The sequence below is a fragment of the Enhydra lutris genome, unplaced genomic scaffold (genome assembly GCF_002288905.1).
Source record: "Enhydra lutris kenyoni isolate GAN:26980312 unplaced genomic scaffold, ASM228890v2 scaffoldscaffold85, whole genome shotgun sequence".
NCBI classification, from domain to species: Eukaryota; Metazoa; Chordata; class Mammalia; order Carnivora; family Mustelidae; genus Enhydra; species Enhydra lutris.
The window spans coordinates 4,167,259-4,184,729 of NW_019154169.1; the positions used below are offsets into that span (position 1 = coordinate 4,167,259).

General features: G+C 53.7%; 1 protein-coding gene across 3 annotated transcripts in view; it reads left to right on the top strand.

The window, feature by feature from the left end:
- The first annotated feature begins 2,559 nt into the window (after positions 1–2,559).
- Positions 2,560–17,471, top strand: part of LOC111161380 (glucose-6-phosphate isomerase) — a 26,195-nt gene continuing 11,283 nt past the window's right edge. For 2 of the 3 annotated variants that reach the window (XM_022525002.1, XM_022525003.1), the window contains exons 1-9: positions 2,560–2,769; positions 3,820–3,910; positions 4,269–4,337; positions 5,693–5,812; positions 10,194–10,277; positions 10,407–10,553; positions 11,120–11,191; positions 11,695–11,739; positions 12,993–13,046. In XM_022525002.1, coding sequence (XP_022380710.1) covers positions 2,648–2,769; positions 3,820–3,910; positions 4,269–4,337; positions 5,693–5,812; positions 10,194–10,277; positions 10,407–10,553; positions 11,120–11,191; positions 11,695–11,739; positions 12,993–13,046 — 804 coding nt within the window. In that variant the 5' untranslated portion in view covers positions 2,560–2,647. The remainder of the gene's footprint in view (positions 2,770–3,819; positions 3,911–4,268; positions 4,338–5,692; positions 5,813–10,193; positions 10,278–10,406; positions 10,554–11,119; positions 11,192–11,694; positions 11,740–12,992; positions 13,047–17,471) is intronic. The other variant, XM_022525004.1, reaches the window with a different exon arrangement.

Below are 17,471 nucleotides of genomic sequence, written 5' to 3' on the forward strand. Positions count from 1 at the left end.
TCAAATATTATTGGGAAATCTGGAGTAGTTAAACCTGCTGAGAGAAAGCCCAAAGTGCTGAAGGTATATATATCAGAGAATGTCAAACAAGATGAAGCCTTCAAAAAGGCAATCATCAGGCATTATGGCCAGCCTCTTCTTCAGCAACCAAAGCAGCACCTGTGGGGATCAAGTGGCCAGGAGACGACAATTAGAGAAGGGGTGTGGCAGTGGTTAGGTGAGTACCCAGAAAACCTTTGGAAGGACATAGTTGTAAATGACAGCCCAGCCCCAACAACATCAACACAAAGGGAAATCACTGACTTAAGTCCCAGCCGCAGACAGAGGTAGCCTGGCAACCAGGAACTTGGGCCCTGTGAGGTTGACTCTGGCATCGCTCGGGGGGTGACTCTCTGCATTGTTTTCCTTCAGATGATCCTCAGGTCTACTCTTTCAGAAGGGGCAGCTTAACACTACACAAAACTGAGTTTCTCCCTCTGACACTCCTTTGGCTGGCTTAGGTTATGGGCTCTTCTCTGATGCAACTGAGGAGGCAAAGGAAGAGACACAGGAGTGGGATGCAGTGGTTTTAAATAAAGACAACAGACATCCACTGTGGTCACCAGAAAGAGCCCACTAGAAGAAGGCAATCAGTGGCCATGGTTGGGCTAGGGCCATCTGAGCAATCACAGGGCAAGTGATGAGGGGGTCATGGCTACTGAGACGGGCCTTCCTTTTGGATAAGGTTATGAAACACAGGATTTAGGGGTGGGGGTGCCGTTCTGTGTAGACAAGTTCCTGGCTTGTGTGGGAAATCCTGGTTGGAGTATTTCTCAGGGACTTTAGGAGAACAGATGCCATTCAGTGCTGTCAGGGGTGTGCTGAGTGAGGGAAGTTCAGTTACATCTCAGAGTTGACAGTTGGCCCAAAACTCTGGGTAAGCAAGGGCCCATGTGGACAGGGCAGCTCCCTGTAAAGTCCTGTTGACCACACATTTCTTCAGTCTTCAGCTTTTCTCCATTTTCGTTGTGCATCTTTAGGACCCCAGATATTCCTGGGCAGGAAGGGAAAAGCCATTTGCAGAGGTTGGAGGAGGCAGGGACTGCATGGAGCTGGGGAGGGGGGGTGACTGGGGCAGCAGCGGGACATGGTTCATTCCCAGAGGGCTGGCTCTCTGGAGGAAGCAGGCAATGGAGAAGCTCAGCTTGGGTGCCCAGTTCCTGGACCTCTTCTCCTCTGTGGCCATCCATACTGTGTCATCCAGACTCTCACCTAGGCTCGTGACTTCAAATGCAATCCATCCACTGATGACTCCCAATTTTTCCTCCAGCTCGAACCTTCTCTCCCCATCTTCCAGTCAAAAATACCCAACGTGACACCTACACTTAGATGCCTAACAGAACTTGTGATCTTCCCCCCACCCCAAACTTTCATCTCTCCTAGATGTGAAGACAATTCCCTTTTTCCAGGGATTTGTGTTAAAAACTGGATGTGACTTTGGTCTTTTTCTGTCAGTTCTTCACTCAGTGTATCTAGATCACCATGCCCGACTTCTACTACCTCGACTCAAGTCGCCTTCATCCCCCGCCTGCTTTGAGGCAGTAGCCTCCTATCTAGGGTCCTTCCATTCCTGCTACATTGTGGGTCTGATCCTTTGTAAAGCTTTTTAAACGATGTCCTTCCACTCTTAGAACCCTTTGATGGCTTCCGATTTCTCTCAGAAAACCAAAGTTTTCACAAGGACTTACAAGTTTGTTTTTGTGTTTTTTAAGATTTTACTTACTTATTTGATACACACAGAGCACAAGCGGGGTCAGGGGCAGCAGGCAGAGGGAGAGGGAGAACCAGGCTCCCCGTTGAGCAGGGAGTCTAACATGCGGCAGGATCCCAGGACTGTGAGCAAAAGGCAGACACTAAACGTACTGAGCCACCCAGGCAACCTGGACTTACAAGTTCTATGCGGTTTTGTTGCTTTCCTTCTCTCTCTGACCTCAACTCCTGTCTCTTTCCTTCATTCACTCTACTCCAGCCACACGTGCCTCCTTCTGCCTTCTGCTTCTGAAACACCAAAGCATCTTCGCAGGGGAATTTTTCAGTTGTTCTTCCCTTTGCCTGAACACCCCGCACCCCAACATCTAAGTGGCTGACTTCCCCACCTTCAGGTTTTTGCTCAAAAAGTCACCTCATTAGTCATTTCCCTTGGCCATTCTATTCAAAACTGCAACCCCAATTCCTAGCACCCTTACCAGCCTCTGACCCCCACCCTCCATATATTTTATGTATCACTTTGTGTCCTCAACACCTGGAACACGATGAGGGATGTGGAAGGTGCCGAATGAATGAATGAATGAATGGACGAAGGACGCTGGCAGGGGCATGAGGAGCTCGGCCTCTTTACCCCAGTCACTTCCATGCATAGGCTGGCAGGCCAAGTGGCTGACCTGTTGCAGGCAGAGACAAGCTAAGGCCCCAGAGCCTCAGATGCTGCCAAGGTCGCCCCGAGGGCGCGGACAGCGGCGGGGCGGGGCGAGGCGGGGACCGGGGCGGGGCTGGCTCTGCGCCTGCGCCATAAAGGCCGCTGCGCGCACCCGGCCTCCGCTAGCCGCGCCGCCCGCCCCCTCTTCCTCCTCTGAGCTCGTCCAAGCCCGTGCACCCCACTGCTGTCGCCATGGCCGCGCTCACCCAGAATCCGCAGTTCCAGAAGCTGCAGAAATGGTACCGCGAGCACGGCTCTGACCTCAACTTGCGCCGCCTTTTCGAAGGGGACAAGGAACGCTTCAGCCACTTCAGGTGCGCGCGCGGGGCCACAGGCGGGGGGCGGACGGGCGGGAGCTGGCTCCGGGCCCTCGGGGTCAGGTGTGCAGGTCCGAGGCGGGCACGGCCCGGCCGGCGGTCCTTGTCCGTCCCCGGGGGTCCTTGGCCGCCCCCGGCCACGGATCGGGTCCCCAGCCCAGGCCTCCGTTCGTCCTTGACGCCTCCTTGAAGGAGGTTCTTGGGGGACTCGCGGGCTCGCTGGAGGTGTCGGAACCCGGCTGCTTAGTCATGAGAAGCAGGTCCCTCCGCGGCTGCGTCTCTGCAGGGGCATCTCTTTCTCCACCTCCTGTCGCCCCCACCCCCCGCAGCCCCTGCCATTTGAGAAGGGACTCCTTCCGCAGTTGTGGGCAGGGGCCCTCGGTGACGCAGCAAGCGGGGAAGGGGCTTGTCGCCCTCCCCCCGCTCCTGGCCCAGAATGGGTGGGGGACATCCGCGGGGTGTGATGAGGCTGGACAGGCCTGGGGGGTTTGCATGGAGCCGCGGAGGAAGGGTGGAGATGTGCGGGCATGATTTCTGCAAAAGAGGCTCGGTGCAGAGACCTGTGAATGGCCAGGAAATGGAAAGGAGTCTGTTGGAGGAAATCTTGGGGAGCAGGAATCTCGGGGCGTTCTGGTGTGCGGTGCAGGTGGGTGTGTGGGGGAGGGGACGTCTGGGGCTCCATTCTGGAAGCCGCCATGGTCTGCCCTGCGTTCTGAGTCCTTCCCTGAGAGAGTCGCAGCGTGGAAGCTCTGGGAGGGAATGGTCACTCTCCTGGCTAGGCAGGGGCGGTGCTCGCAGCTGTTTGTCTTCGCTATTTGAGCGGAGGAATGACTCTTCAGGAAGGGTCTGCACGCACCTTCTGTGTGAATGGCCCCTCTTTCACTGTGCTGCTGCTGCTGCAGGTAACAGACACCACCGCTGTGCTGGGCCGCTGAGGCTTGTCTGGGGTGTGGCTCAGGGAGGATTTTTTTTCTGGATGCAGCTCTGGTCAGGAATAGGCTGGGGAGAACTGGGGTGTGGTCACTGGTTTCTGCCATCTTTTTGCAGCTTGAACCTGAACACCAGCCATGGGCATATTCTGGTGGATTACTCAAAGAACCTTGTGACCGACACTGTGATGCAGATGCTGGTGGACCTGGTAATGTTCTGGTGTGGGGGGCTTGGCCCGTGACCCACGGCTTGGCAAGTGAGCTGAGCTCCTGGGAGCCCCCAGATCCTTGAGCAGCTTTATTTCCTTCTCTCGGTGGATCTCGGTCACTGCCTCTGTGTCGACCTACGGTTCTGAGCTCCTGCTCCCCTGGCTCAGGTTCCGAGCAGCATCCCAGGGGGCCCAGGGCCAGGCATTGGAGCAGACCCTTCGCAGGCAGTGGGGGTGGACACCAGGCTGCAGCTATCTGTCAGCTCCACTGGGGGCTGCAGCAAGGCCAGAACTTGGTGGCTTGGGCTCCTGGTCGCCGATGTGGATGGGATCAGGCCTTAGTATCTTCTCTTCTCAGGCCAAGTCCAGGGGCGTGGAGGCTGCCCGGGATCGCATGTTCAGCGGCGAGAAGATCAACTTCACAGAGGTGAGCTGGCCTGTGGGCAGCAGGCACTGCATACCCTTCAGGGCCTCTTCCTTCCCTCTGGGGTTCATCTGACTGATGGCATCCCACTGTGTCTTCATCTCTCCTCTTAAGCAATGTTTTTGCTTAACGAGGGGCACGGAAGCCTGTTTCTTAGAATGGGTTCCAGGGCCGTGGGGGTGCCTCTTCCCCGGGACTGGCCGTCTGGATCTGGTGAGCGTGGAGTGGCTCCTGGTGTCTGCCTAGTGAGAGCAGGTGTCAGGCTGCAGGGATCTGGCTTCTCGAGGTGTCCTCAGCGAGCTTAGCTCTGGTCTCTTTGCTGCAAGTTTCTTTAGTGAAAAGAGGAATCTTAGGGCATAAGCTCAGTCTCCTCTGTGGTAGGTGTCAGTAAGAAGCCGCGATAAGGCCAGGGCTTGGGGGCCTTGTTCCTGAGTTGCTGTGGCAGCCTGGAGGCATAGTAACCACTGAGTGCTCCGAGTCCCTTCCTCACAGGGGTAACATCCTCCTTTCACACTCTAGGAAGCTAATGATCAGAGGGAAAATTACTTATTCAAGACATCATATCTGTAAGAGACAGAGGTTTCAGACTCCACTTATCTCGCCCCTAGGCTAGGCTGAGGGGGCTGCAGTCACAGAGGGCTTCCTGGAGGAGTTCATTTTCCTATGGAAGAGGGGACAGGAGTGAGGTTGGGCAGGGTGAGGGCAGAGTGGTTTGAAGTCTTCCACCTTAATGGGCCTCTCCTTGGTTTGGAGTCCAGCCACCATCCCTTTCCTGCCCACCTGGAGTCTTTAGATCTGTTTCCTTTAAGGACTCCTCTACCAGCTTCAGCTTGATGGGACTGTTGATTTCACACAACAAGGCCAGCTTCTTGGCACCTGTCACAAGCCTACAGTTCCGTTTGTTTCTGGCAGTTAGTGTGTGTAATGGGGCTGCTTGGCAGGGACATTTCGAGTTGCCTGCTTTGCTCCACATCCAAGGGGCTGGGAATACTTTTTAGAAGGTGCCAGCAAAGACACCATGTACTCTCACGGAGACGATGAGTTAGCCTTAATGAGCCCCCGTCCTCTGAAGCTGTTTATTGCTGTGTGGTCCCCATTCTGTTCTCTCTGCCTGTGCTCACTCTGTTCTTCTTTCTGGCTTTTCATGCTCTGAACAGCTAGGGGCCCTCTGGGCTTGCCCTGGGCTTCTCCTGATCTCCCTCCTCTTGTGACTGTCAGTAGACCTTGGGGCGTGCATGTCCAGCTGGGAAAGGGCTGAGCCGACTCCTGGACCATGTTGCATGGTCCAGGCGTGCTCCAGCATACCTGGCGTGGCTGCCCTGGGCTGGGGTTTTTCACGCACTGACTGCTGTCCGCAGGAACGGGCAGTGCTGCACGTGGCCTTGCGAAACCGGTCAAACACACCCATTCTGGTGGATGGCAAGGATGTGATGCCAGAGGTCAACAGGGTCCTGGAGAAGATGAAGTCTTTCTGTCAGGTAAGCCAAGCCTGCGCTGGACATGCCCTTGGGCATGTGTGTGTGGATGGGACTGGGAATCTGGGGGCCTTGATGGGCCGCCCCTCCACTTTGCTTAGAGACGACCATCGGCCCGTGTTCTGAGGGAATTTCCCTGCCCCTGTGGTGAGGGAACCTACCACCAGTCGCTGCAGAGCAGTCTTCTCGCTGAACTCTAGGCACCGGTGGGCTCCTGGTGACAGTCCCGCCAGCGCAGAGATGGGGAGAGAAGAGTGAGGTCCCTGAGGGGTGGGATAGTTAGAGGAGAGACTTGCTTTTTCGAACCTCTTTAGTGATATGCCCTCCTTTTCTAAGCTAGAACTAGATAAAAATCAATGTTTTAACATTTGCTTGGCCAATCCCCTGTGTTTGTAACATTTCCTGTGAGCTCTTCTGAAAGCTTCCTCTGCATCTGCTGTGGATGTGTACATCTGTCTCCTCCTCTTCGAAACACACGTGCATACGCATTCTACACGTTCACACACATGGGTTCATTTTTACGTACTCTTCTGCAGCTTGTCTGTACTTATAAATAAGAAATGTCCCTGGGTCTGTTTCGATGCTCAATAACTGTGCCCTCTTCTGTTGAGGGATGGGGGAGAAGAGATTGCTTCAGAGACCAGCTAGAGATTTCCCCATATCAACCCCTGTTACTGCGGTGTCTGTCCCAGGGGCGATTCTGCAAGGGTTAGTGGCCACCTTCAAGCCTGGGGTACCGGGGTGAGGTATGCGTGTGCATGCATGGTATGAGTGAGCCATGCGTGCTCTGGGAGTGGGAGTGATAATCTGGGCTCTGGTCAGCTTATCCCTGAGACCAGCGGCCCCTGCCTCTGGCTGGTCCAAGTCTGGTTGCTTTGGCTCAAAGCCACTTCAGACCTCAGATGGGAGAAGTGATCTGGCCATCCATCCTGGAATCCTGATAGCCAAGTGAATGGGACGTCCGAAGGTGAGGAAGGGTTGGCAGCCTATTGCAAATCTGGATTCCAGAATGTTTCTTAGTGGTGGTGGGTACCTGTGATGGGCTTCGGGTGTAGGGAAGGGCCTTCCCAGCCATCGGTGGTGAGTGGTAGAGCTGATGTGCATTGGAAGCCTGCTGCTCTGTCCAGTGAGCATGTGCGAGCTCAGGTCTGCTGTATGGAGAGCGTGGTCCTGGCTGTCTGGGAAGCTATTTCCAGGAAAGCCCTCCCTTACAGCTGGCTGCGGGATACCTGACTCAGACGGACGGGGTATTTATAGTTCAAAAAATGCTACCAAGTGGCAGCGTTCCACGTAAGAACACCCGGCGTGGCTGTGCTCTTAGAAGTTTGCCAAGGCTGGATTGAGGATGTTCACTGTGATCTAGATTCTAGTGGCAGAAATCAAAAACCACCTGAGTCTGGGGCACCTGGCCGGCTCAGTAGAGCATGTGACTCTTGATCTCAGGGTCATGAGTTCAAGCCCCACACCGGGTGTAGAGATTACTTAAACATAAAATCTTTTCTTTCTTTCTTTCTTTCTTTCTTTCTACTTATTTATTTATTTATTTATTTATTTTTAATTTTTTTTTTTTAATTTATTTGACAGAGAGATTCCAAGTAGGCAGAGAGGCAGGCAGAGAGAGGGGGGGAAGCAGGGTCCCCGCTGAGCAGAGAGCCCAATGTGGGGCTCAATGTGGAGCTCAATCCCAGGACCCTGGGATCATGACCTGAGCCGAAGGCAGAGGCTTAATCCCCTGAGCCACCCAGGCGCCCCTATTTATTTATTTTAAAGATTTTACTTATTTGTTTGAGACAGCACACAAGCAGGGGCAGCAGCAGGCAGAGGGAAAGGGAGAAGCAGGCTCCCCGCAGAGCAGGGAGCCTGATGTGGGGCTCCATCCCAGGACCCTGAGATCATGACCCGAGCTGAAGGCAGAGGCTTAACTGACTGAGCCACCCAGGCACCCATTTAATTTTTAAATAAAAAATTTTTTAAAGATTTTCTGTTTGGGGCACCAGCAGGTAGGAGGGGGCTGTGGTTACACTGAGCTGCCCCACTGTGCAGGATCTGCTGTGAAGTTGAAAGTGGAAGTTGCAGAACTGGCCCGTGTCGTAAAACCCCATCGGGTCTAATAAAGGGTGTGTGTGATCCTATTAAAGACGTACAATTTTCTTTTCTGGGATGCTTTATTGTAATGAAACTTTAATGGTGAGGTTAAGGGTTGAGAAACTGAGCAACTTTATTTCTGTATTGATGGAAAATTTCCTATGGCCGTTGACAGCCTTATTTGTGGGGGAATAAAAAGCTGCTAGGTGTTACTGGTTTAGGGAAAGATATACATACTGGTTTTCTGTTGGTGTATAATAAATGGCTCCAAAACTTGGCGTCTGCCAACAGCAATCAACATTTTTATGAACCAGGATTGGCAGTGGCTGTGCTGGCTGGTTCTGGTCTCATAAGGTTGCAGACAAGATGTTGGCCAAGGTTAGCACTCCTCTGAGGGCTTGATGGGTGGAGCCTGAAAGATCTGCTACCAACATGACTCTCTAGCAGTTAGTGCAGCTTTTGGGAGGCTTCAGGTCCTTACTCTGTGGACCTCTCTACAGGCTGAGTGTCCTTATCACAAGACCTCTGATTTCCCCAAATGAGTGATCCAAGAGAGCTTGGCAAGGCAGAGTACCTCAGGGTCCTTTATTTCCTTGAGCTAGCATCAGGGATTATATCTGTCATTTCTGTAATACCCTGTTGATTATAAAGGTCACCACTGAGCAAAGTAGAAGGGGACAGCACAAAGACATGAATGTAATGTCAAGAGGTAAGGACCATTGGGAACCATCTTGGAAGTTGGTTGCATAGTCTGCCTTCAGGCTCCCAGTGATTCTTGTTCCTTCCACGTGAAGAATATCCTCACCTTCTCCTAAGGCCATATCCCATTACAGTATCAGCCAGAAGTCGAGCCTTGTCATGTAAATTAGGAACTGCTATAGGAGTTTCTGCATTTCTTTTAATACAGTGCAGACACGCTTTGGTTTGATTTGAGAACCGTGAATTAAAGAAACAATTTATTTACACATCGCACACCCAACGTACATGAGGTAGGCATAGAGTAATGGATATAGGAAAATTCCTTTTCAAAAAGAGGGGGACTATGGGAGGCACACAGGAGTCATTGTTCTGAATAATTCTGAAATCCAATAGGGTATATGTTGGCAATTGCTCGGTTAGGACTCAAGGCCTTGGAATCATTTCTCAAGGTTTTTAGCTTTGCCCTCCTTTAGTTATCTGCAGGGTAATTTTGTGTTTGTACCTCTGCTGACTTCCCGTGGAAATGCAGTTATCCAAACACCCCCTTTTCCTTTCGTAATGTCTCTGTCCCTTTCAGTTAAAGCTGGTAGCATTTCTGACAGTTCAGTTATTTTATTTTATTTTATCTTATTTTATTTTTTTTTAAGATTTTATTTATTTATTTGACAGATGGAGATCACAGGTAGGCAGAGAAACAGGCAGAGAGAGAGGAGGAGGAGGAAGCAGGCTCCCCGCTGAGCAGAGAGCCCGATGCGGGGCTCGATCCCAGGACCCTGGGATCGTGACCTGAGCTGAAGGCAGAGGCTTTAACCCACTGAGCCACCCAGGCGCCCCCCAGTTCAGTTATTTTAACAGCTTTGTAGGTCTCCTAGGAAGCCTCCTGGGGGGAGGGGAGGTTCAGTCCGTCAGGCAAAAGCCATACTTCCACATTTCTTCAAGACAAAGCCTTTTCTACCATTGTTTTTGAGACCAGATTTTCTCAGAAGCCTTCTCTTTGACCAAATTGGTTCCTGTGTTACCACCTTAGGCCTTTTGGAGGTCCAGACAAGGGAAGGTCTTACAACTACACCCTCTGCTTCCCCTTCATATTTTGCTTTTTGTTCGAGTATCCTGCCTTTGATCTTTGCCAAGGAGCCATCTCTTAATTTTAGCATCTGTTTTGTTTCCTGGAGAAGCTGTGAATTTCTAAACCCAACAATTCCTGGCTTGCTTTGTTTGTTTGGAAGTTCTACCTTTAGTTTATTTCTCTATTCTTGGATTTTATCATAAGCACCAGGAGGCTGGCTGCCTGTCTGGTAGTCCTGTCCCTGGCACAGACCAGTCCTGGTAGTTGGCATTCCACATTTCTCGGTCTCTGATTCTTTAGGTTCTGCTGAGAGTTTGCCCTCGTTTTGCGAATTCTGAGACGTGGGGGTGTCCCCCACTTTGCTGATGACAAAATAGGGTTTAGCTGGGGCTGAGTATGGCAGGGAGCTGCCAGTGTGGTCTCTGTAGGCCCCAGCGAGCACCTGGACATTGGACCTGAGCTATGAGGATGCTTTTGAGCACCAGTGTGTCCTTGGGGCTTGGGGCTGAACGCATCTCTCCTGTTCTGTGCCAGCGCGTCCGCAGTGGTGAATGGAAGGGGTACTCAGGCAAGCCCATCACGGACGTCATTAACATCGGCATTGGCGGCTCTGACCTGGTGAGGAGGTTTCCCTGGGGACGGGGTGAGGGGGTCCACCCAGAGCCTTGGTTTTTCCAGGATGAGACCTGGCTTCCCCGTCTCTGTGGGCCCTGGAATCTTGTTTTCTGACACTGCGGCTCCTCACAGGGACCCCTCATGGTGACCGAAGCCCTTAAGCCGTACTCTTCGGGAGGTCCCCGGGTTTGTTTTGTCTCCAACATCGACGGGACCCACATCGCCAAAACTCTGGCCACCCTGAATCCTGAGTCGTCCCTGTTCATCATTGCCTCCAAGGTATGGGCCTGAGTCCTGGCTTGGCTCCCCAGCCCTGTGTGGGGGGTGGTAGTGGGGGGGTGGTGGAGGCTTTGCCAGTGTTCAGGCTCACTGTGCTTTGTGGATCGGGTCAACCTTGCTGCCCTCAGACTGTTCTTGGCAGGCGACAAACACAGTTTCCTGATGGAAGCCTGAACTAGTCAGAACCTTCATCTTAAGGCCACATCCGTTTGCTTTCTGGGATCTGTGCCCAGCCTGGGACTGTTCTTGTCTTTTGAGACCTCGGTGCTTAATGTCTGCTCCTTTCTGATCCCAAAGCCATGCCCAGTTAACGTAAGGGTTTTGTCTGCTGTTTACATTTTCCTCGGCTTATGAAGTTCTGGAACCCCAGGACGATGGTACTACTCCTTCTAGGCCCCCACCCCAGACCCAGCCACTCGCTGTGGCTTTGTGGACAGGCGGGCAGAGGTTATGTGGGGCGACTGTCACTGCTTGTGACCAGTGGGCACCCACATGGCCCCTGGGCCCTGACTCCAGGCCACACTGAGCCTGAGCTGGGGATCGACTGCTCTACTTTCTGGCTGCAGACCTTTACCACCCAGGAGACCATTACAAATGCAGAGACGGCGAAGGAGTGGTTTCTCCTGTCGGCCAAGGACGTGAGTGCTGGGGTGGGAGGTGGGCAGTGTGTGCGCTGGGCAGGACAGAGTGGGCTGGCCCATCCACCTGAGCGGCCTTATCTGATACTGTTGCCATGTTTCTCCCGAAGTTGGCAGCTGGAGGTAGCCTGTCTTGGTGCCTGCTTTTTCCAGTTTAGACATTTGGCTTTGCCAGTCCGAGACATGTTAGATGTGCTAGAACCTGCTGGAACTAGCTGAAGGCACTTCAAAGTCCCTTGGCCCCTGGAGGATCCTCTCTGCCCCTGGCCACACCCACTTTACTGGGGAGGGAACCTGGGCCTCGGAGGCCTGTGCGGAAGGATGGGCCTCTGACTCTTTCGTCCTCTTTCCCTTGACATGGGGCTCCTCTGACAGCCTCAGAGCCAAAGACTGGAAATAGTCCGTCCCACCCAGGGCCTTGGTTTCTCCAGAGATGGGAGGCTTACTTCCCTCGGGTGGCCCCCTGGGATGGGTCTGGTGTAACCCGGCTCTGTCTCTTGTAGCCTTCTGCAGTTGCGAAGCACTTTGTTGCCCTGTCTACCAACACGGTAAGTGCCCATGTGGCCTCCCAGACTTCCTTCCCTGGGAGGGCCCAGGTCACGTCAAGGTCACAGCCTATCGGAATACTCAAGTCCAGCTGTCATTCACGGGTCTGGGGATCTTGGCTCAGCTGATGGGATAGAAGGGCCGGTTGTCTATGAGGGATATGAGCTGCAAACCATCCCTTTTGCTTCCTCCATTTGCATCAAATCTCTGTAGCTCTAGAGGGGCATCCGGTTGGCTCCGTCCCACCTCTCAGGCCTGATGAATGTCCAGAACTCTCCACACACATGACCTACTTTGGCCTCTCCCCACATGGGATGTGTGGAGTCGAGGTGGGGGTGCATCCCATTTCTTCCATGAGGAGGTTAAGCCCCAGTGAAGGATTTTGGCACAGCGACTGCCTGAGTCAGTGGTGCTGGGATGAGAACGTTGCCCCTGTCCGCCCAGCCTGAGAGGTGTGGGCTGGGGTTGGGGGGGCAGGGCGGAGCTGAGTGCCAGCAGTAACAAACCAGGTGAGCACTTGTGGTGTAGTAGGCTTGGTCCACGGCTGTGGCAGAGCTGGAACCACCCTCCAGTTGTCCCGACTGCTCCCTCCCACCTCGTCCGCCCCTCCTTCCGACCCCCACCCCTGCCTCCAGTGCTGACCTGCCCATGGTGGGGAGGCAGGGGGACATGTTCAGGCTGGCTCACCACAGCACCACTGTGTGCCTGCTGCTGGCCGAGCTCATGCTGGGCAGTAGAAGGGGTCACCGACCCTGTCTGCCCAGGGGCAGAGCACCCAAGGGGTAGGGTGGGTTATCTCCTCAAGGCTTCCTGCAGCAGAGTCCCCATCCCTGATATCGGAAGGGCTGGACAGGGGTCCTCGCTGGGGGACACCTGGCCTCGGATGTGGGCCCCACTCTGCTCGGGCTCCGGCCCTCTGCGCAGTTTCCCGTCTGTCCTGGATGGGTCAGTGTCTGTACCCTGTCAGGTCTAGGCAGCGGCTCTTGCAGGACGGTGTGTGGGGCCGGGCCCATGCATGGGCTTGGCAGCCTCGCTCAGCCAGAGGGCTTCACAGGCACCAGGCCATGGGTGGTGCCCCATGGGAGCTGGCCTCGGCAGTTCTGGGGGTGGCCGCTGCTGGTTCCTGGCCTGGACCGCTCCAGCCCCGCCCCGTCCAACCGTCCATCTGTCTGCAGCTCAGACAGCAGGACACCTGGCACCCTGGAGCTCCTGTTCTCCTCCGGCTAACATAGGTTTTCTTCCTTCTCCTTTTTAGTCCAAAGTGAAGGAGTTTGGGATTGACCCTCAAAACATGTTCGAGTTCTGGGATGTAAGTAAAGGCACATCCTTGTGCTGGGTGAATTATGTGTCCTGGGTCAAGGCATGACCACCGTGGCACAGATGAGGGGCTTGTGAGGTCAGGTCAACATTTACTGAGCACCTGCTGCATGCCTGGCTCTGGGAGGGGCTGAGAGGCCCTCAGGGAGGCTTGTGGGGCAGGAGCAACCCCGTCGGGAGGAGGGCTCCGCTTCTACCGGGGAGGGCTGAGCTTGCCCGGCCAGGCTAACGCTCCCTGGGGCATCTGCCAGCAGCACCCACTGGGGGGTAACTGGAGCCACCCCTGCCCCCCTTCACTAAACTGAGGTTGTGAGTTATTCTCAGTGATGACCTTTCTCCACAATTGCAGCCTCGGTCTCTAAAGGCCACAGGGCAGGGTGAGGCAGGGGGTGTGACCGGGCAGGCCCAGTCAGGAGGTACAGGAACAGCTGGAAGGTGGCAGAGAGGAGGCGCCAGGCCTGGGGCCTGCTTGGGCCCTTGTCAGGCAGCTTGCAGCACAAACCGTGCTGGGGCGAGCCTAGCAGTAGGGGGTCACGGATTCATCCCTGCTGGGGGTGGGGGGGGGGGGGGGGGGGAGGCCGCTGGTGCCAGGCAGCTAGTGGGGAGGGCGCCTTGCCTTGGGCGGCTGGCTTGTGCACTGCCCTGGGGAAAGGGTTCCCGCTGTGCGATGCAGGGTGCGGTGTGGGCGCTATGAACGCAGGGGGCGCTGTTCTAACACATGACTGTGGCAGGCGCACCAAGGAGGGCATCCTCTGGTTGGGGACTTTCCCATGGCGGGGTGGGGGTGGGGGTGGGGTCAGTTTCCAGGCCTTTAGACTGGAAGCTATTCGCTTGGTGGTAGCATCCACAGTTTTCTCCCTTGAAAACTCTAGAGGCCTTGGAGTCTGGGAGAACATCAAGCCCTAATGTCCTGAGGCGTCTGTTGTGTGTAATGAGTTAACTTCTTTCTAGAATGGGACTAATTATGTACCATCCTTGGAAGAATTGAGAAGTCACTCAAAGCATTTTCTGCATCCTGTGGCTCAGATGAGGAAGCCCAGTCGAGAGAGATCGGGCAGCTTCTAGCAAATGTTGCATGTCTGATAAAGTAGGGGAGGCACCTGCTACCTCTTCTCTGGGATCTGGAGCCTCAACAGGTGGTGGTCAGGGACAAAAGGGGCTCCTGCTAGCCAAACCCCTGTGTGGGTTTTCACTGCCTGTAACTTCCCAGCATGTAGAGGTGATTGGGGTGCGGCTCAGGCGAGGCTCAGGCCTCCCAGGTAAGGCCTGGGAATGACAGTTGGGCACACAAACATGGGGCTGGGGCCGGGTAGTGAGGCATGAATGGCCAAGGGGGACACAGTGAAGGCCTCTTGGGCCAGGCCAGGCAAACCACATACACAGTGGCTAGAAGAGGGGACATGCCTGGGTCGCTAAGGATGTATATTGTTTTGAGTCAAGAAGGTGACATCTGAGGAGCCAGGGATGGGTGAAACTTCTGGAGCTAGTAACTCTTAGGCAAAATAGTAGAAGGTCAGGACAGACCTAGGGATGTTGTGCTGGCTCTAAGGTAAGATTCAGAAGAGGCCGTTCTGGTAGGGGGACATCTAAGTGGTGAGGCCTGGTCAGTTAGGGTCAGTCACGGGTGAGCTTCGTGCTAGGATCACGCAGAGATATGGTGATAAATGGTGGGGTTTCTCAGGGCTCAGCCAGAGTTAGTATGCATTGGGAGAGCTAACTTTGGCTGGCGGGGTCTGAAGAGGAGCCAGGATAGGTAAAGGTACTGATGAGGTCTGCGAATTCTGGAAGACACAGGTTTCAAGATGGTTCTATCGAGTAAGGTCTGCGGAGCGAGAGTCACATACAGGTACTTTCACCTGGATCTGTGAGTTGAAGTCCCTGGCATGGGACAGGTGTATGCAATTGGGGTCTGTCCGACTGGTTCTGCAAAGTGAGTATCAGGTGATGGGTGTCTGATCACTCAAATGAGGTGATTAAAACTCAGAATTAGGCAAACCTAGGTAAGTGCCTTGAGCCACGTCAGCTACCTGGCTCTTGGCAACCTGACCAGGTGTGATGAACAGAGCTCAGGGGTTGCAGAGGCCTCTGAGGACCTGGAACCAGCCCAGGGTCCTGGCACTGGGTTTTGTCAGGGGAGGGGGCGGAGCTCAAGGGGCCCAGAGAAGTAAAAGGTAGGAATATACTGAATTGTGAAAGGTAAGGAATGGGGAGTTGGGGCAAGTGACAAACAGACAGGACCTCCGTTGGTAAGGTGTAGTCCAAGAGGCTCGTGGTAGATAAAGTCCTGGAGAACCACATCTACAGGGTGAGGTGTCTGAGGCCCAAGTCTCTCAGGGACTAAGAGGGTCTCACCGGTTTTCCCTCAGGCTGAGGTAGGTAGCCAGGAGCAAGCAGTCTGGTCTGAGGAAAGACTCTTTTCAGGTTAGGTTTGTATGGTAGAGTCTGCCCAGGGAACCTTGTCCATCTGAGGTCGCAGGAGCTGGAATCAGACAAGGTATATGTAACTAGGTTTTTTAGGAAGGCCTGAGGAGCCAAGATGAGGCACATAAAGGTAGAAGTGGGTAGAAGTGGGCTCCTGGGTGGCTCAGTGGGTTAAAGCCTCTGCCTTTGGCTCGGGTCATGACCCCAGGGTCCTGGGATTGAGCCCTGAATCGGGGTGGGGGGGTGTCTCTGCTCAGCAGGGAGCCTGCTTTCTCCTCTCTCTCTGCCTGCCTCTCTGCCTGCTTGTGATTTCTGTCTGTCAAATAAATATATAAAATCTTTAAAAAAAAAAGAAGAAGAAGTGGGTAGCTCAGGTAAGGACACCAGAGCCAACGAAGGGCAGACATAGTTGAGTCTGACAAATGAGTACTAGAAATGCCTGATTGGGTCCAGGTGAGAACTGTGTCCTCAGGTGACAGACATCTAGTGGTTCTGGGGCTCCGCAGGTTGACTATCCCGGAGGTGGTCCTGTGGGCTAAGACAAAAGCTGGAGTCAGGCAGAGGGATGGGTAGCTGTGTGCATCTGGAAGGTGCATGAGTTCTGGGTCTGGCTTAGGTATGTAGAACAGGTGTGTCCAGTGGGCCTTCAGAGGGGAGGTGAGATTCAGGTTTGTACATTTGGGGTCTTGAACAGGTAGGGTCTGAATTGCTGAGGTCAGGTTCTGGTTTGTATTCTGAACTGAGGAGTTAGGGTCAAGCATAGGTGGGCAGAGCTGAGTTTTTCAGGTAACATCTGTGAAACCACGGGTGAGCAGAGGTAGGTTGACCTGAAGAACCATGGTTAGTGTCATTCAACTCTGTCTCGCCATTGAATTTAGGTACAGGTAGATAGACCAGATCTGTCAGGTAAGGCCTAGAGAGGCCATGTTAGGCTTATCTAGAAAGAACTCTATCTCTTAGACTATCTCTGAGGTGATGAAGGGACATCAGGAGGATAGGCTTGGTCTCTCAGCTGAGATCTCAGGAGCCAGGATTGAGTGCAGGTGAGTCGATCTGGATCTCCCAGGTTCAGGTCAAAATAGGCAGACAGAATTGCACTTCCGCTGTCTTGTAGAGCTCTCTCACAAAGTTGATGAGTTTGTGGTCAGGTACAGCTATGTGAGATTGAGTTTCTCAGGTGAGGTCTGTGGAGTTTGTATCTGGCAAGGGTTTGTATCTTGGGACTGGCCATAGGAATTCAGCACAAGTGAATACAGCAGGGTTTGTCAGGTAAGGTCTGTGCCACCAAGATCAGGGCAGGGTCATAATGCTAGGTCTCTCCAGTGAGATCTAAAAAGTCCCAGCTGAGTCCAGGTAAGAACTGAATGTCTTAGATGTAAACAACTGAGAGGACGTACAGGTAAGCAGAGCTAGCCCACTTTGTACAGTATCAGGAGCCACGAGCAAGCACATGTAGGTAGATCTGGCCTCCCAGGTGAGGTCTGAGGACCCAGGGTCAAGCACAGGTAGGCAGAACTGGCCCACCAGGTGAGGTTTGAGGAACCAGGATCAAGCACAGGTAGATAGAACTGACATGCCAGGTATGATACGAGGAGCCAAGGTCAAGTATAGGTAGGTAGAACTAGCCTATCAGGTAAAGTCTGAGGAATTGGAGTCGAGCCCAGGTAGGTAGATTTGGTTTGCTAGGTGAGGTCTGAGGAGCCAGGGTCAAGCACAGGTAGGCAGAACTGGCCCATCAGGTATGGTCTGAGGACCCAGGTCAAGCACGGGTAGGTAGAACTGACATGCCAGGTATGATACGAGGAGCCAAGGTCAAGTATAGGTAGGTAGAACTAGCCTATCAGGTAAAGTCTGAGGAATTGGAGTCGAGCCCAGGTAGGTAGATTTGGTTTGCTAGGTGAGGTCTGAGGAGCCAGGGTCAAGCACAGGTAGGCAGAACTGGCCCATCAGGTATGGTCTGAGGACCCAGGTCAAGCACGGGTAGGTAGAACTGACA